The sequence below is a fragment of the Phalaenopsis equestris genome, unplaced genomic scaffold (genome assembly GCF_001263595.1).
Source record: "Phalaenopsis equestris unplaced genomic scaffold, ASM126359v1 Scaffold000600, whole genome shotgun sequence".
In the NCBI taxonomy this organism is placed as follows: domain Eukaryota; kingdom Viridiplantae; phylum Streptophyta; class Magnoliopsida; order Asparagales; family Orchidaceae; genus Phalaenopsis; species Phalaenopsis equestris.
In genome coordinates, this window is record NW_018165040.1 from 2,171,396 (window position 1) to 2,184,803 (window position 13,408).

A 13,408-nucleotide genomic window follows, 5' to 3' on the forward strand; every position below is an offset into this window, starting at 1 on the left:
GGGTCCTCGGTGTCATAGTCGTCAAGGTACTCTTGTGCAATTCTCCCTTAGAGCTACTTTTGCTAGCCTTCCCCATATGTTACTTGTCCTCCACCATTTGTTAGCTCCTGTATGGGTCCTCAGCCTCGTAGTCGCTGAGGTACTCTTGTGCAATTCTCCCATGGTGCTACTTCTATTGGTCTTCCCCATAAGGTTCTTGTCCTCCACCATCTGGGCTAGCTCTATCGTCAACCCTAAATCCCCGTGCGGTCTCAACAGAGAGTTCTGCACGTATGTCAAGTTTTAGACCCTTCATGAAAATCCCCTCTAATACTGCTTCAAAAATCTCCCTTTGTCGTCCCGACAATAACTCAAATCTCTCCATATACTTTATTACAGTCCCTTCATGAGTCGATGCAAAGATTTGCTTGTGTGGGTCTCCTTAATTTTCAAATTCTTCGTACAAGCGGATCGAGTATCTATCCCACCTCTCTACTAAAACTACGCTAGCACTAGCGCCCCCCATCATGACCCTCTCCTCACATGTAGCCCACATCGTAAAATATTGTTCCACCCGATACACCCACCCATGTGTGCCTTCCCCATCAAAAATTGGTCTAATTATTAGGTACGAAGAGCGCACGCAACTCTGCAATTTAGTCTGTCATACAGTCGCGATGTGCGGTTGTGATCGGAGAGCGCACGCAGCTCCGCGTGCGCTCTCCGCACGCAATAATCGCTCCAAAAAATGACATCTTCAACTTTCTAACCCTCACATCTTCACACCAACTTCCTCTCCCTTCATTGTTTTCCCCCATTTATCAAGAAAAAAAAAATCCCTCATTCGATCATAGCCATACCTCATCCTGACTTCTTTCTTCTTCATGCTCCTCCATATCCCTTGCATAACTCCTCCATTTTTCAGCCCAATTAACTCCCTCAAAAATCTCTATTACACCATCCATCAGTGCCTTGAGAGGAGATTCTTTATGGTCAAAGCTTTCCCAATGAATCTCCAGTCAACCGTTGGTTAGATTTTGCAAACTAAAACGTCAGCAAGGTTTTGGATTGCATCTCATCATCTCTTCCAAGCACTTGAATCGATTTTCAATGGATGAATATTTTTTCATCAATGGTTGTAAACATTTCATATATCCCAGATTTAAGTTGAATTATCTCTTCCTCTAATTATTTTTCCAAATCATCTACTTTCTTGGCCAAAATTATTCCGCAGAAAGTTTTCAATAACAAAAGATGGAACTTTTGTAAGTTGAAATGTCGTCTATGATTTTTAGATAGTCTACATAACATATGTACAATAAGATAGTAAGTCGTCGCGCGTCATTGCATCGCTGGTCCGATTTGATTTGACTAGCTCCCATTGGACACCCAATTTGGAACATAAGAAAAATGAGAGTTTTAGATCTCTATTCGCCATGATCCCAGGCAGCCTTCCTCAGCCAGATATAATCATGATTGTATCACGATATGCAATCATGAAGGAGATCGCAATCCCGCATTGCTTCCCCGCTAACTCCAACTGCGATGCAAGGCTTCAGTCACGAAGGCCTATATATTGTGATGCCCTCGATGCGTATGTGTTAACCCTTGCCACATCAATTCACCCTCTACTATAGTGTGATCCCATCTTCTCTTCCGAGGTCGCCAAAATCATCGTTAGGTCACAAAAGCAGCTCACATATGATGTGATCACGTCAATCCTCCCAGCAAACTCCAATCACACAATGTATCAAGAGGTTCAGTCACGTTTGTACACGTTGATCACGTCATTGGCATCAAGCTAGGTCAAGTCATGATTGAATCTCAAGCCGATTCTGTCGTTCTTGAAATATTTCCACACCAACATTAGGGCTAATAAAAATTTTATTTCTTGAACACTAAAAAACTAAATATGAATACATCTTGAAATATTTCCTACCATTTGAGAGGCAGGAAGTCTCTCCAAAATTCTAACCCTAAAACTCACGAGCACACAACTCATGCATCTCACTAACCCTAAACATATTAGTCATATTTATACTGTAACAATAATAAGTAATAAAAGGCTAAATTGCTCTTAGGCTAATAAAAAAATAAAATTGAACTTAGCTTAAGCCTGTGTAACACAATCACACATATATTAGACAGAGTGAAAGAAATAATGTAATTAAGATTCGAGAAGAGAAGAAAGTAGACCAGCGACTAAGAAGTAAGACACCAAGAGCAGAATATTTATAAAACTCCCCGGACTCGAGCCATAGAAAGTAAAGTAGAAAGCATTACAGCAAAACAACATAAGGAAAAACGAGAAAAAATTAGATTTAAGAGAACATGAGGTGGATTCCCGACAATGGCATGTCATCCAATGGTTCCTACAAACGCCACAGATCAACTTTTCCTAAATGTTGACCTAAATGTGGCCCGCAGCTGCAGCTGCAGCCCCAGCCCCAACCCCAACCCCAACCCCAAAACCAAACTCAAACCCAACGAAAAAAAATAAAAAAAAAATAAAAAAAAATAATTAATAACTTATGCAAATATACTAAAATTTAAATAATTAATAATAAATATCATTTATTTAATTAATTCAAATCAAAACAAGCAAAACACGATTAAGCAATAAATTTGTTCATATTTGGATAATTTATAAATCAAACACAAAAATTGTTAGTGTCCCACTTGCTTGTCAAAGAAATGAATCGAACATGAACTATTTAGCGAGTCAAACACAAGTTGTTCACGGACGACGAGTTTTTTTCACAGCCCTATCCTGCATTCTATATGATCCTGACTTTGAGTTCGCAATTCTATAAAAATGTGTAACTAAGTAAAAGTTTAGTATTTGGATCATTTATAAATAGAGCTAAAAAAAATTGTTAGTGTTCGACTCGCTTGTCTAACCGAACATATACTCTTTAGCGAGCCAAACAGAAGTTAGCGGGTTTTTTTGACAGCCCCATCACACATTCTATACGATCCCGACTTTGAGTTCACAATTCTATGAAAAATGCATAATTATTAAAGTTGATACAATAAGCCCAAGAAAAATATTAAAAAAAAACTTCTTTATATAAAAGCCAAATTCAAGCTAATTATGAAATAGAAGAAAATTTGTACTAATAAAACCCCTAATTGCAAAAGTTATTTGATTGCCATGCAGGCTATAATTTATTTAAAATTAAAAAAGCATGCCTGCTACTGGAATGAAGCAGAAAATATTATATAAACATTCTGGGATTCTTTACTATAGAGAAGATGAGTATACAACAATAAAAAGAGGTTCTAAGCATCAAAGAATACCGATGTTCCCACCGTTGCTTTCACAAAAAAGCCGTTTTCTGGTGCCTGTTTTGGGGGCGGTTAGCCTTCCCTGCAGCTTACAGTGAAAAAAAAAAATTGAGTAAAACAAATTTAAGAAATTTTTTGTTGAAAGAAGATATAAAGCATAATTTAAAAAAAAATTCTATATTCATAATTTGTTTGAATCTAATTAAAAATTAAAATTAACTTTACGCTCAAAAATCCCACATCAAACAACCTCAAATAAAATCATAATATTATATATAATATTATATATATATGCTGAAAAACATGCTCTGAATTTACATTCCTATACCTGAAATAAGCAAACTAAACTCAGCAACAGTTTTAAAGAATATTATCACTACGCTTTGTTCAGAAGAGCTTGCAATTTTCCTGTAGCAGCCAATACAAGCCCTGAAAGGCACGAAAAAACAATTAATGATTCAAACTAAAAGTTAATCCACTATAAATAAAAGGAAGATTTACATGCATACCACATTCTTATGTATTGGCATATCTAACGCCTAAACATTAATTTTTTTACATTTATACCACTACCTATGCTTGAAAAGATATATTTCACTTATTTGAAGTCAGTAATAGTGATATCTTTGATGTGCTATGAAAGATTTGAGTGCTATAAATATGAAAATTAAAGTTTTGGAATTAAATATGCAAATACATGAGAATTGTGAGGTATGTATGTCAATAAGGAAATAACAGCATATATTACCTAAAAATAAGGCAGAAGGCTTCCCAGGTCTTGATTTGAATTCAGGATGGAACTGAACACCAATGTAGTAGGGATGATTTGGTAGCTCCAGAACCTGCTTTAATCAAGGAAAAAATTTGAGAAAATGTGATTTTTTCGACGGAACAAAATTACTGTAATCTGAATTGAATTATTAGATGCACAGTTACCTCCATTCTCTTTCCGGTTTCATCACTTCCCACAAATTTTAAACCGGCACTTTCCAGTGTTTCCACAAAATCGGGATTGACCTAAAACAGTGTCAACATTTGTTTTACTAGTGCATTGTGGTTAGGAAGAAAATTTGGCCCCTGATAGATATATCGTTTTTCTCATAATATGAGTACGATATATAAAAAAGGAAAATTTACATGCATATCTAACACGTTGGTATGTACACACAATACTTAAGCATTTATATATCTAACACCCAAAATTTAACATAACACTCAATAACACCGTATCATAAACTTACACATGAAAAAATATATTTCAAGAAAAAGTGTATTTCATTTTTAAAAAGATAGTGATAATGGTATTATTGATGTGATTTTCAAGATTTTGGTGGTATGTATGTAAATATGAATGCTCATGTCTTAGATAAGAATTGTCCATAAATAAATTTAAAATTTATATATCTCTCATCTCCAATTATAAACCAAACGTTTATTAAATTCATTCTAACTGAAATTAAGTCGAGGTATCGGACCCTAAATTTTTAATGTGGTTAGTCCACAAAATATTAATGGCAGATAGAAGATCAGGGAATGAATACATTTCTATCAAATGCAATAAGTGGTTCTCCTCAAGAGGAATAGTTACATGCACTCAGCAAGAAACAAAATAAACAAAAAAAGATGCCCTTGTCTTCCAACGACTTCATTTGTTTTGTTTTAAAAAATTGTGGTAAGGAGATTTTAAATTATAAGAGTGTTGTATAAGAGGGTTGTAGCTATAAGAAAACTAAAGTCTAATTTTTTCAAGGTAAAATTCAAGAGGGGATTTACATAGATACCACACAATTTCAATGTATTTACAGATCTAACACCTAATGTTCGATATACATATTTATCGCACATTTATGTTATAAATATATGCATGAAAATGTGTATTTTACTTTACAAAAGTTAGTGATAGTAATATTTTTTATGTGATGTTAAAGATGTTGAAAGGCCATGCAAGTAAATATGAAATTTCAGGAGTTAGGTATGTAAATGCATAAGAATTGTGTGATATTTCCATATAAGCTTTTAAATATCGGCTTTTCTCACAATAATTATATAACTACTATTATAGAAAGCTACCCCAAATCTGTGCACACACGATACAAATGAAGAGATGGCACCCATGTCTTTCTTTCTATATTGTAATAGCTTAACAAAATGAAATAGACAAGCGAACTATAGAAAGGCCAACCTCATATCTGTGTCGATGGCGCTCATCTACAAATGAAGAGTTTCCATATCTAAAAATTATCAGAAAAAAGTTTAGTCATACTTCATACAAATTATTAAAAAAAGGAAGAAAAGAAAAAGGAAAGATTTAAACACACACCACTTAAATCCTATGTATTTATATATCTAACATTTAAACTTCAATTTATACATACATACCACCTTACCGATGCATGAAAGTGTATTTCTTTTTAAAAGTAAAAATGGTGATATTATTGATGTGATATGAAAGATTTGGGTGGTATAAATGGCAAAAAACAGAGTTTAGGTGTTAGATATGTAAATAAAAAGGAACTGAATGGTATGCATGTAAATGCCCGAAAGATAAATCCATCCAAAACATACAGCTTTGAAGAGGTACAATTCAAATCTTGAAAGAATGTTCTCCGTGAACCCAGTCTCATTGTGCTTCCCATGTGAGTTCTTGAACCCTGTTTTCAAACATCATAGTTTATACTAATTTCTCTCTTTCTCTAATTTCTCACTCTTTATAAATTAGTTATTAATATTTAATTAAATACCTCAGGCATGAAAATTACAACAGGGTGTGGAGTCTCAGGATCAAATTCCTCACTATTTGCTCTCTCCAACCCCAAAACCTACAAAACTTCAAACAAATGTTAAAGAGTGAACATAGAGAGGAAGGAGAAGAGAGATGGGCTATGCAAATATAATAAAAACAAAGTGAAAATAATTAGGAAGATTTACATATATACCACTTAATTCCTATGTGTTTACATATCTAACACCTAAACTTCAATATTTACACATATGGCACCTTACCAATGCATGAAAAGCTGTATTGTATCGGCTATTTGCTTGTTAAAAGTCAAAATAGTGGTATTTATAATGTAATATGAAAAACTGGATGGCATGAATGTAAAAAGTAATGTTTAGGTGTTTGATACGTATTTACATAGGAATTGAGTGGTATATACTGGTATGTTTTGATACGTATTTACATAGGAATTGAGTGGTATATACTGCTATGTCTATAAATGCCCAAGTAGTAACAGACCAGTATACATACATGTCTAGAAAATTCAATAACCGAAATCTGCATCCCTAAACAAATCCCAAGATATGGAACTTTGTTCTCCCTAGCATATTTAGCAGCCAATATCATTCCAGGAACTCCACGGTCGCCAAATCCACCAGGAACCAAAATGCATGAACAACCCTGAACATCAGTGAATGTTAGCTATGCCCACAAGTTAGATATTTAATTTCCAAAAAGATTAAAAAATTAAAAAAACTTAAAATCACTGTAAATGCTAGTACACAAGGAATTTGCAGAAAATTCATCAGATTAATCATGCTGGCCTCAACCCAAAACATAGTTATCGACATGTAGGGATTGGCTTAATAAATCTCTATAACTAGGATATGACCAACTAATTAGATGGAGGAAATATATAAAACAAAAATAAATAAATAAATAAAAAGTAGGAATCTGTGTGTATCGCAAGAAAAAAAAAGCATTGAGAGTCCAACATTCCGGTGCAAGGAAGATGTAGATAAATAGGTAAAAATTCACTGTTAAAACGGAGGTAACATAGCACTTCAAATAGCATCTAATAACACTTGAGTTTTAAAAATCACACAAAAAAGGCACTTTATACATGTTCATAGCTCCATGAAAACAAATAGCGAAGTTCACGACTAAAAATAACAATAATTCAGGCCATAATCTATGACTAAATAATTGAAATCAATACAACCCCCCAAATCAAAATGAAGAAAATTTAAGGTAAACTCTTGAAAAAATAGAAAATAGAAAAAAAAAACCAATTTTTAGTAAAGAAGCATACAAGAAAGTCCCAGGAAATTCTAGGATAATATACCACATGTGTTAAAGGTACGGGGGTAAGCTAGTCTAGTTAGTATTAACTTTGAAAATTGCGGAAAAGATCCTGCATTCAAACATATAGTAACCATGGTAAATCCTATTATACAACTTTGAGGCGGGATAATGTATAAATCTTTCAGCCATTTCAAGTAAACTCACATGCAGTGGCCAACAGTGAATCACAGGCAAAAATCAAGTACCTTGCAAGTATTAAAAAAGTCTTCCTTGAAGCAATCAGCATCCTCTCCAACCCAAAAATGATACAAGTTTCATTACAAAAGGTCCTATCATAGCTCTGATACCACTTTTGTCAATTGTGCATCTCTTTAAGTAAAATGAAGTTGAACTCTTAGCCATTGAGATATTGTCCGCTTTGGCCTAATGGCACCACAGGTTTATCCCATTGGTTTACATTCGCCATAGATCACCCATCCAAATACTGGCCCCTACGAGCACGTTAATTTTAGAGTCCTTGATAAAATTTCAATAGTTACATCAACAAGCGCCTCGATGTTTAAGAGTTCAACTTCATTTATTTAAGGAGTTTAGTATTGCAACCAAGAGATCATGATTTACCATGTTTTAATAATCACAATTTTGTATGTAAAAGACAATAATATCTTTTCTTTTTGCATTTAATTCTTTCTTTTTGTTTCTCATCTAATTATTTTTTTATCCTTTCTATTCTATGCACGTTGCTTTAGAGTTTAGACCTTGTATTCATATAAATATTGTACACCTTCAAACTGTTGGAATGAGGAAAAATAATGTAGTAAAAGCAATACATCCTACATCCTACATCCTCCATCCATCTCTATCTTCCACTTCCTCTCAGGTTTCTAATTCTGGCCCCCAAGTCCTTAAAAGTTTTTTGTTTAAACCATGAAGATAGTTAGACATGAAACAAGCCTGATAAGAAGCTACTCTAATGCCACCCCCTTCCATTAATCAAGATCCAATGACAACACGGGTATCCAAGAAACCTTCTCTAAGTTTTGTTGATTATCCTACTCAAGCCAAAACATTCGACTCCAAAATATACATCTACGCAATTACTCAAAAAAGTATGGACTTGAGTGCCTTTAGTGTCCAAAATAAAAAATACACAATTTAGATTCATGGACTCTAGGGCCTGGGATCACATTGCAACATTGATGGGAAATGCCTCCATATTTCAAACTCTTAATGCGTTTAAAAAACCATACTATAAAAATTATTTGATGGGTCATCATTGTAAGTAATTGGCATTCTAACTAAAAGATAATACATCATCATGTATGCAATCTTCTTCGAAAATTAAGTCTTCTTCCCAAAAAAATCACATCCAAGAAGAGAAAATCGTCTCTCTATATGAATAGAAGTTAATGATAATATTAGTCCCACTTTTTCAAATACCCCAAAAACTTTGAAGATCACACACAAGCAAGTTACAAAGGAATGTATTTCCGGATGACTGAACCAACAAAATAGAACAAAAGCATTTCTCTTAAACTAAACATATGTTTGACATGAGTCCTAACATCATTTTATGGAGACAGGCGATACCGATTCTGAGAATGATCTAAGGCAGTCCCATTGCTACTCTTAGCAAAAGCCTATGAAGTTGCTTCAAATACCCATCAATCATTAAAATTCGTCTTAAAAACAATCACCAAAGCTTTATGCATTTACTACAAATCTTTCAACATAAAAATTCCAATATTCAAAACGCCTCAAAATCACCCAATGGAAATATCGTTCATGAAGAAATTCAGGCCCTTGAAAGAAATAGTAAGTGGAATCTTCAATGTGATGCAAGGCTGATGAAAGTGTCGACAGACACAAAGCAAGATTAGTTGCAAAAGCTTTTATTCAAAAATATGGAATCAATTATGGAGAAAACTTTGACCAAATTGCTAAGCTATATACCATCAGTATAATTTTTTCTCTTTCTAAAGGTTTAAATTGGTCGCTCCATCAACTAGATGTTAAGGAAAAAATATTTTTCTAAATGGGGAATTAAAAGATAAAATCTATATGGCAATATCGTCTAAATTTTAGAGTAAAGCAACATGAACCAAGTTTGCAAAGTCAAGAAAACTTCATAAGGTTTACAACAATCACCAAGAGCTTGGTTCAATAGGTTCAACATACTGATTAAAAAGCATGAATGGCATAAAGAACAATCAAACCACGCTTTATTTATTATAAATTTATTGAAGTTAAAATTTCTATCCTAATTGGATATACTAATAATATCAGCCATATAGATAATCATGAAAAAGATATCAGCAAGGCTACCAATGCCCTAGCTAAAAAATTTGAAATAATAAAGCTTGACACATTAAATTATTTTCTGCGCATAAAAATAGAAAGATTAAACAAGGGGGTACCTATCTTATAACAGAATACACGCTGGACTTACCAAAAGAAACTATTATGCTTTGATATAAACCTACAAACACATAAATAGATCTATTAAACAAAATTAGGACTAAATCATATTCAACCCGAATTGATAGAATAAGGAAACAGAATTTAGTAGGAAAAATTATCTGGCCATGTCATACTAAACTTAATATTTGCTTTCCAGTTAATCTTATTTGTTAGTTTATGAATAGTCCTACAAAGAAGTACTTCGATATTGTATATGAAATACAAATATAACTTAAAAAGAGCCATGAATAAGAAAAAAACTAACGTAAGTACCAAAATCTTCACTAATGCTAACTAGGCAAAATTTAAACTCATCATAAATTCATATATGATAACTGCACATTTATTGCTCAGAATAGTAGTGGAGCAGATTTTAGGGGGCCAAGACAAATAAAAATTGTGAAGAAGTTTGCATTACATAACTATTGATTATGAGGTGTGATAATCAAGTTACTATTAGTATTGCTAAGAATATTATTCGTCATGATAAAGTTGTGTATGTTGAGATTTATAGGCATTTTATAAAACATAAATTGAAGAAGAAATTATTCAAATGAACTGCATACCAATAAAACATCAAACTATTGATATCCATACTAAATCTCTTAATCAATTACAAATTGATAACCTTACTTCCAAGCTACAAATGATCAACATAGATTCCTAATTGATAGCCTGAAAATCTTAGAGCCATTTCTCGTAACCTTACAAGCAAAGCCCCAACTGTCAATCCCAAGTGGAAATCAGGAAACCATTTCAGGTAACCTTACAAGCATCATCCAGCTGTAATAAATTCTAGATTTGTTGGAATTAATTGTAGGAGCCTTCTAAGTGATGACTTGATGCCAATAAATCAATAAATTCTTCCATGTAGTTTTCAACATCCTCTGCAGTTTAAATGTCAAAAGCTTCTTTACCGAAGATCTCACAGCAGCTTACAAGTAAATCGATCATGAATTATCATATTTTGATAATTATGTTTGTCCAAGGAGAAAAATATCAGACTATTTTTGTTTCTTTTGTCTGTCCGGGAGTTTTATTCTTCTGATTATGGATGTCTTGGTCTGGAAATTGCATCTCAGATGAATATTGTACCGCTTTTTAATGGAATTAAAAAACAATTGTGGAATTCTTCTTGTTTTTCGATAGAATATATATATATATATAGTATGTATATTTTAAAGGTTAAAATCAAAGTACAAAAATCTTACTTTAATGGTTTTCCATGCAGCAGCGTGTGCTTGTGGAGTCTGTATTAACAATAAAAGTATAAAAGACACACACACACACACACACACACACACACACACACACACACACACACACACACACACACACACACACACACACACACACACACACACACACACACACACACACACACACACATGTATGTATATTTTAAAGGTTAAAATCAAAGTACAAAAATCTTACTTTAATGGTTTTCCATGCAGCAGCGTGTGCTTGTGGAGTCTGTATTAACAATAAAAGTATAAAAGGCTTACACACACACACACACACACACACACACACACACACACACACACACACACACACACACACACACACACACACACACACACACACACACACACACACACACACACACACATGTATGTATATTTTAAAGGTTAAAATCAAAGTACAAAAATCTTACTTCAATGGTTTTCCATGCAGCAGCGTGTGCTTGTGGAGTCTGTATTAACAATAAAAGTATAAAAGGCTTAGAATTAATTTCACAGGCCAATAGGTTAGATACCATATATGCCATTAATTAAACAAGAATTTGAGATGTTTTTGAAAAACCATACCGATCTTGCACTTTCATCTTCAAGATCTGAAGCAGCAACCCATTCAACTGACGGCTTCAAAGAGCAAGCAACACAGGCATGTAAAAGGGCCTATAAAAACAACAAATATCAAAAGAGAAAAATTTAAAAAGTAATTCAATGAAATAGACTTCCTATAATGTGAAGTTAAAGGCTGTCTATATAAACCCTTTCAAGACCTTCCAATAGTGAGAATTTCATGCATTAGGATATGCCCCGTTCCTTCACTTGGCGAGTTCAAGCAAGAAATAGGCATAAAACACTGCTAGAGAAGAGACCTACCCGTGCTCATGCATTTCTGAGGGCACAAAACTCCGCAACTATAGACAGCATCCTTTTTTATAACAGGCCCACCTAATTAAATTAAGATTTATATATTTCCAATGAATGCAAATATTGACCAATTATTAAATTGATTCAACATAAAATACGGTCAGGTTTAAATGAAACCTTAATGAGATCTACCTTTATCCCCTAAACGTTCCTCATAAATTAAAATTTATCCATAAAGATAAAAACTAAGTGTAAATTTGAGCCTGAGTAACCTTATTGATCTAAAGTGCTCTCTCATAAGCGTTAAGAGATAATTAACTTTGAGAACTTATGCCAATAGGAAGCGTATGGACCAAATTTAAATAAATTAATCGACCTCAATACAGCAACTCTCAATTTTATCACATCAAGGAGGCTCAAGTAAGGAACTGACTTTTTCTAAGTGATTAACTAAAAATTTTGAATTGTTGCAGAACTAGGTTCTCAAAAAGTAACAATAACTGGAGAGGACAATATGTTGCAAATACAAGGCTATCCACAAACCTTGATCACAGATAGATAAGAATCAGATAGTCCAACGTATTTCCCCACCATAGCAATTTTAACCTGCAAAAAAGGGGTAGTTTTATATGAGGAAAACCATGACTAGATGTACAATAAATATACATGAAAATTTGATAAAACTGACAGAACTAGTCAGGTTATCGTATGACTCTGCCATCTTTCTCCAGCTCTGAAAATTAGGAGCATTACAGATGCTGCACCAAAAGCAGCATAATCAGATAGATACTATATGATAGAAGATGAACCAATAAGGAAAAGCTTAAAGGCCGTTTGAGGTTACTTTTGTTTTTTGTATTTTGCTTTTATTTTTATTTTATTTTGTTTATATTTTGATTTGAAACAAAACATATTTGGCATATTTAATAAAGATATGATTGTTTTTAAAAATACTCAAAACAACTCTAAAAGTTGTTTTGAGTGTTTTCAAAAAAGATGTTAATTTATTTTTAGAAACGAAAAAAAGATATAAAAAATACACTAAAAAAGCATACTTTTAAAAAACTAAGGAAAAAAAAATTGGTCCCAAAAAAGCCCTTAATTTTCAGCAGGGTACCTACCTGAGATTTAGTTGCTTCATTATGGCCTCGTGAGCATTTTGGTTCTAGATGGAGGATGAGAAGTTAGGATATCATCATAAAAACAAATTAGTTGTTGGTTTACTAAATTTCAAACATCATGTAAGACAAGATTTAGTGAATGGACCTGATAATTGAAGCACAGAATCAAATACGTACATTGGAAACTTACTCACCCAAAGTAATAGGGGGATATGCCAGATATTAGGAACATCATGAATATTGAGAATATTTGAAACCTAGAAGATAATAGAAAACGTTTAGTAACAATTTAGATTTAGATTCATAAAAATCATAATTAACATGACTCACCGGTACATGACAAAATTGTGATAGTTTTTCCTTGGTACCTTCAATTAAAGGCTGAAATTCCAGAAAATAATAACATATATATATATATATATATATATGCCGCC

At 33.2% G+C, this 13,408-nt stretch overlaps 1 protein-coding gene across 3 annotated transcripts in view; it reads right to left on the reverse strand.

Annotated features, from left to right (window-relative positions):
* Positions 1-3,630: 3,630 nt before the first annotated feature.
* LOC110029699 (CTP synthase) overlaps positions 3,631-13,408 on the reverse strand; it is an 18,509-nt gene continuing 8,731 nt past the window's right edge. For 2 of the 3 annotated variants that reach the window (XM_020732113.1, XM_020732112.1), the window contains 14 exons: positions 13,305-13,355; positions 13,169-13,231; positions 12,975-13,018; positions 12,542-12,611; positions 12,397-12,459; positions 11,563-11,652; positions 11,409-11,447; positions 6,518-6,667; positions 6,009-6,086; positions 5,833-5,918; positions 5,450-5,498; positions 4,204-4,284; positions 4,016-4,109; positions 3,631-3,696 (listed from right to left, as the gene is read on the reverse strand). In XM_020732113.1, the coding sequence (XP_020587772.1) occupies positions 3,644-3,696; positions 4,016-4,109; positions 4,204-4,284; positions 5,450-5,498; positions 5,833-5,918; positions 6,009-6,086; positions 6,518-6,667; positions 11,409-11,447; positions 11,563-11,652; positions 12,397-12,459; positions 12,542-12,611; positions 12,975-13,018; positions 13,169-13,231; positions 13,305-13,355 (1,011 nt within the window). In that variant the 3' untranslated portion in view covers positions 3,631-3,643. Of the gene's footprint in view, positions 3,697-4,015; positions 4,110-4,203; positions 4,285-5,449; positions 5,499-5,832; positions 5,919-6,008; positions 6,087-6,517; positions 6,668-11,408; positions 11,448-11,562; positions 11,653-12,396; positions 12,460-12,541; positions 12,612-12,974; positions 13,019-13,168; positions 13,232-13,304; positions 13,356-13,408 lie in introns of those variants that run through there. The other variant, XM_020732114.1, reaches the window with a different exon arrangement.